Source organism: Tribolium madens, unplaced genomic scaffold (genome assembly GCF_015345945.1).
Source record: "Tribolium madens isolate multiple individuals breed KSU strain unplaced genomic scaffold, Tmad_KSU_1.1 Scaffold_91;HRSCAF=231;Tcas5.2_LG7, whole genome shotgun sequence".
In the NCBI taxonomy this organism is placed as follows: Eukaryota; Metazoa; Arthropoda; class Insecta; order Coleoptera; family Tenebrionidae; genus Tribolium; species Tribolium madens.
This window is the reverse complement of record NW_025401063.1, coordinates 4,145,824-4,151,455: the sequence shown is the minus strand read 5'-3', so window position 1 is coordinate 4,151,455 and position 5,632 is coordinate 4,145,824. Positions and strand designations below refer to the sequence as shown.

The 5,632-nt window shown below is 36.1% G+C and overlaps 1 protein-coding gene across 1 annotated transcript; it reads left to right on the top strand.

The window, feature by feature from the left end:
* The first annotated feature begins 729 nt into the window (after positions 1–729).
* On the top strand, positions 730–5,008 carry LOC123011562. Its single transcript, XM_044409062.1, has 2 exons — positions 730–807; positions 851–5,008. The coding sequence occupies exons 1-2, from the start codon at positions 730–732 to the stop codon at positions 5,006–5,008; spliced, it is 4,236 nt and encodes a 1,411-aa protein (XP_044264997.1).
* Positions 5,009–5,632: the final 624 nt, after the last annotated feature.

Here is a 5,632-nt window from a genome sequence, read left to right as displayed (position 1 = left end):
TTACCGACACAGCTTTATCAAAGCCAAAAAGTGAACCAATTAAAGTAATTATTGATGTTTACAGCAATTTTAGACTGAAATGAAGCAATTTGTGCTATTTTCAATGAATGTGGCTTAAATTTAAGCCAAAAATCAACTTGAATCAAAGCATTTTAACAAAATAAATGCTTCAATAACAGTTTTTTAAAATGAATTTACCTCCCTCTAAAAAGCAATTTTTTTCATAGTAATTTTTTCACCCGTTATTTATTTAAATCTTCTCATTCTGTTCATTTTTGATTTTTTGTTCTTTATACTAGCCATTTAAAATATTGTTTATTTATATTAATTAACAGAAAAATGTATTATTCTTGAATTTTTTAACATTACTCTCTTTATTGATCCCCAAAATCAAGTTTATTATGATTAGAATAGATAATAATATATTACATCTGTTGTTTATCACGTCAACAATTTTGCATTTTTAAGCATTTAAAGTTATTTGTTATTACACCACATAAATCTTTTTTAGGGTAAAAAAATAAACTAAAGAACAATGGCAATATGGCAAAATTATCAACTGATAACTAGCAATTACTTCAAATAATATTCAGAAAAGATTCCAAATCACGTAATATATGTGCTTTGTTACGCTTTATTTGTTGACAAAACTAATCTATTAACTGATATGAGCCTTGTATTCCTGAAAATTTATGTATACTCTTGTTCTGATTAGTTTTTTTTACCTGCATGATCAACATGATTTTTCCAAACCAGAAACTAATACCACTTTTTTGCATGTTTCTAATCCGAGAAACTTCAGAAACGGTAAGACCAAAATTTCGCAACGGCAATAAACCACAAATTTTAGCAATGTGTCAGCATTATAAACAATTCTACAGGAATCGAATGGCCGAGCACTAGAAACCGGGCTTTATCGCGCCCGATTTGCCTAAATCAAAACAAAGAATTTGTCTACAGGACTTGTGTGAATGGTAATTGGGAAAGTGAGCCTTACTGCCACTACACCCAACCTGAAAAACTCCCAGAATGTCCAGAAGGATTTAACGAATCTGTAACTACTTGTTACACGCTGAGTGAAAAGTCCGCTTACCCCCCTAGGTGTGTTTACCCTCAAACTTTACCGTTTTCTCTCTACAAGGAAATCGTCGATTCGGAGATAGATTTTCCAGTTTGGGTGCCCGCGCGTCGGGATTTAAGCAATGGTCTTGGTTTCGTCCAATGGACTGAACCCAGTTTCAGTTACAAAACTGAAATCACATACCAAGTCGCAAAATCGGTGAAAAACAACTGTATCGTGTATCACAACAAGACTTTCACTCTTACTTCTTGCCAAGAGGAGCATTTCGGGGTTTGTGCTTACCTGAAGTTGAACCAGTTAGTAGAAAACATTTGCGACACTGATTTCTACTGCCTTCAAGGTGATTTCAATGCCAAGTCTAAGTGTTTTTGTAAGAAATCAACCATGGGTTGGGTAAACCACCCCGCCGAGTTCCTAAAACCGTACCAGTATAGCATTTATGGTCGCTTGACCAACGAGACTTGTGCCATGGGTCTGACCAAAGCCTCTGATGGTCGGTACATTTGGCAGAATTCGGGCAAAGAACTCGAGTACACGTTTTGGTCAAAAAACGTGGATTTTATTGAAAGTGGAATGTACGCAGCTGCGACTCCTGAAGGCTGGGTTTTGTCTCAAGTGCCGACTTTTTGCACTCTATTTGAGCTCGAAGTGGAGGATTTGGAACCATCTCTCACCCTCTCTTTTAATGAAAGTACCAACGAGTTTTCAGTGGAGGTGTCAAACCCGAAAAGAATCAAGTTCTTGTATTCCAATACCTTGATATTTTGTTTCACTGACGCGGATGGTTCGACTTTGGTGTTCCGGTATCCAGCATTAAACGCTGTTATCAATGTAGGGGAAGGACGCGTTTTCAATTTTGAACCTTTGGGGACACTCCCGGGGAATTACTGGTGCGAAGCTTTCAAATTTGTGGATTTGGCGATAATTAAAAGCGAGGTTTACTTTTATAGACCGAAGATTTATCCCGAGTTTGTGACAATCTTATCAATGCGTTACAAGAATTTCAATCCTTTAAGTAGTGATTTGCTCAAAATGCTAAACAAGAGTGAGTTATTTCACTCTCTGAAAAACAATTTATATATCCTTCAGTTCTACCAATTGCGAATCATGAAAATCATTGATGTTGATGAAAATACAAATCGGGTGTTGGTAAATGTGCATTTGAGTTCTAACTTTGGAAACAGCTCCGTTAATGAAACTTCTCAATACGAAACTATTAAACGAGTTGTGACACAAACTATCAATAATCTTAAGACAGAACAATTCGAGTTGATCGATTTTCTAAGTTCTGATTTTTGCCCAAATGAATCAAACTCACTCACTTGGCCTGAAACGCCCATCAATTCCAATGCAAATCCTCAAGAATTTTGCTTCACAACTGATGGTAAACTCGTGACGCGATTGTGCTATGGTAATTTCATAGATGGTGCCAAATGGTTGGATTATAAAGATTGTGTCATTTTTCCCACATCAAACATCACAAAACAGTTATTAATGATTTCGAATTTTTCCAAAAGCTTACTTCTCGACACACTCTTCAATCTTTCCAAACATTATCAAGACTTTAAATCCGTGGATGTGTATTTATTTGCAGAAAAGTTCAATGATTTAAATCAAGTCAATATCACACCCAACGATCTTGTCCTGTTTGCAAAAATACAAAACAATCTTGCGAAAATCGATAGATACATTTTAGGAGAAGCTCAACGTATGCTAGGAACAACTGATAAATTTTTATGGTTAATTGAAACGTTCTCACAGGAATGTAATGAATCTTTTGAAATTTATGGATTAGACAATTTTGTGTTGGTCTCGATCGAGTCAATTTTTTTGAGTGGACTGGCTGTAGAAAAACACGGCGATAAGTTCGTTGTTAATAAGCTTTTCGATGACCATTCCGTGTCCGAATTGCTAAAAAACCCAAACCTTACATATGCCATTTGGTTGAGTCCCAAAATTCGGCAAAAAATCCCTCAGGACGTTAAAATCACGCTTTGGTACTTCGATAACGATTCTTTCTTCCAGCAAACGATGCCTGGTCTTGAAGCGAGCCCAATTTTTGGGATATTGCACCCAGAAAGTGTGACTTTGAATGACGATTCTGTGAGAGTTTTATATCGCGTGAAACCGGACCAGAAAGTCCATTTTTGTGGCCAATGGACTTACACATTGTCACGTCGGGGATTTTGGGCGAGAAAAGGTCAAATCCGGGATGTTGCACCTTTTGTACTATGTGAGTTTGGCGAAGGTGGAAATTTTGGTTTGATTTCGTTTAATGATAACAATGTGACTGATGATCTGATCGATTTGCTTGACTCGAATGACACCGTGCCCGAAACCCTGGACAAGCTTTCCCACATTTCGGAGAGGTATGAGCAGTTTAAACCCATAGATGTTTCAATTGTTGGGCAAATCTTGGATAAAATTAACTACGATGAGGAAATTGATTTAAGGAAATTGGCGTTTACTATCAGTAATTTGCACCAAATCGATCGCAAAATTTTATTAAACAGTCAACTCAAAGATAAATCCACTGATTTGATTCTTGCCAACATTGACATAATTCTCCAAAAACAGGCCATTGTGGACAAAACTCAAATAATTGTTGACAACTTTTTCATTTTTATTGTCCATTTTACTAAAGAAATTGATGGTTTTGCGTTACTAAACCATGAAGATGTTTTAGAACCAATAATCCTAGAGGGAAATGTTTCAATTGATGAAGTCGCCAAGTTTGAGTGTTTTGACAGTGCTGTTGTCCTAAGTTCAGACTTGAAAAACCAAATTAGGGAAAACACAAAAATCATCGTCACTGTCTTTGTCAGTAATGCACTTTTCAACGAGAAATCGCCAAATCACAATGTGGGCAAAATTTTCGGAGTTATACTTCCCCTTCTTGAGGAGTTTCACGGTCCAGTTTCAATCTTCTACAAACCAGTGAAAGAAATTAACCAAGAGTGTGTTTTCTGGAACTATTCACACAATATTCCCGGCTCGTGGCAAAATGACACCAAAATCAGAAACTCCTACAACTTAACCCGCTGTGATTTCTGGCACACCACTCACTTTGCTCAATTAATCCTCGACGAAGACAAGCACGAAAGCACTGTTGACGACCCCAACGTCCTCAGTATCATCACAAGCATCAATTGCGGGATTTCTTTAATCGGCCTCAGTTTTATCATCCTCACAGCGATTATTTTCAAGCGTTGGCGCGAGAACACAGGGAACCAAATTTTGCTCAACTTCAGTATCGTCATAATCGTCCAAATTGCAATTTTTTACATCTCCAACTCGGTAAATGAGTTTCACAAAAACTACATTTTTTGCACCGTCATTGGTGTTTCCTTGCACTACTCCATAATTTCGCAGTTTTGCTGGATGTTGGTCATTGCCATTTTGCAATTTCGACGCTTTGTCACCGTTCTGGAAGGACCACCGAAGTACATTTTGCTAAAAGCTTGCGTTTGTGGCTGGATTTTGCCCTTGTTTCCAGTCCTGGCCGTTTTTATTTCTGATAAAAATAATTATGTGAATAGTAGTGCCGGTTTGTGCTACCCTTCAGGGCTAGGCTTGTATCTGGGGGTTTGGTTACCAGTCGTTTTAGTAATTGTGATAAATTCGGTTATTTTTACTGTAACTTTGTATAATGTGGTTCATAAAAAAACCGACATTGTTTTTAATGGTTACAATGAAGCATTGTATCAGTGGAGACTCGCTGTGATGCTTTTCTTTATGTTGGGACTGACTTGGTGTTTTGGGTTTTTTGCAAAATTAGATTTTGGCTTGATCTTTGAATATTTGTTCTGCATCACAGCCACGCTTCAAGGATTTACAATATTCCTCTTTTTCATTGTTTTCAATGTCAATACCAGGTACTTGTATATTGGTGTTATTAACAGATATTGCTATAAAATCAATAACTAATCCAATGGAAGTGGGGCCAGATTTACTAAAACACAGATTGGACAAACTTTTTCGTTTTGCCAAAGCTATTGTCGGGATTGTTTATTTATTTTGTTGACAAAACTAATCAGTGTTTAGATAGGATTATTACAAATCTGATGCTAAACACAATTTGCCGCTTTCTCTGTCATAAAGAATTATGTTTTTGTATATTTTTCTGGTTGAAGTAATGTAATGTCAAGTTAATAAATAAAAGTTTTATGATTTATTTTGAGTTCTTTTTAACCCAAAACAAGCAAGTAGCAAGTAAAAATAAAAGATTAATTAATAAATAAAGATTTGCAAAAATAAAAATAACAGAAAAGAGATAAGTATACAAAGTTTATCACAAATGATAAATCTGCCAACGTTTATATATCAATTTCCATAATCAAACAAGTCTCATGGCTTATCAGTGGTTCATATGTCGCTAGCAGGAAGCAAGGATTAATGAAAACATCCAAACTTTAATACTTTTTATTACAACATTTTTTTAAAGCACTTGTGTACAAATATCTGGTGTTAGAATTGAAAACGATGAAAAACAGAAACATGATGAACCCTTGCAACGTTGCCGAAAAGCAAAACACGTAGACGAAAACGAGT

Bases quoted from the DNA above. Each gene is read 5' to 3' on its own strand.
- LOC123011562 (XM_044409062.1), top strand. From the start codon at position 730: ATGATCAACATGATTTTTCCAAACCAGAAACTAATACCACTTTTTTGC. The intron at 808-850 runs GTAAGACCAAAA...CACAAATTTTAG, and splicing joins TCCGAGAAACTTCAGAAACG to CAATGTGTCAGCATTATAAA.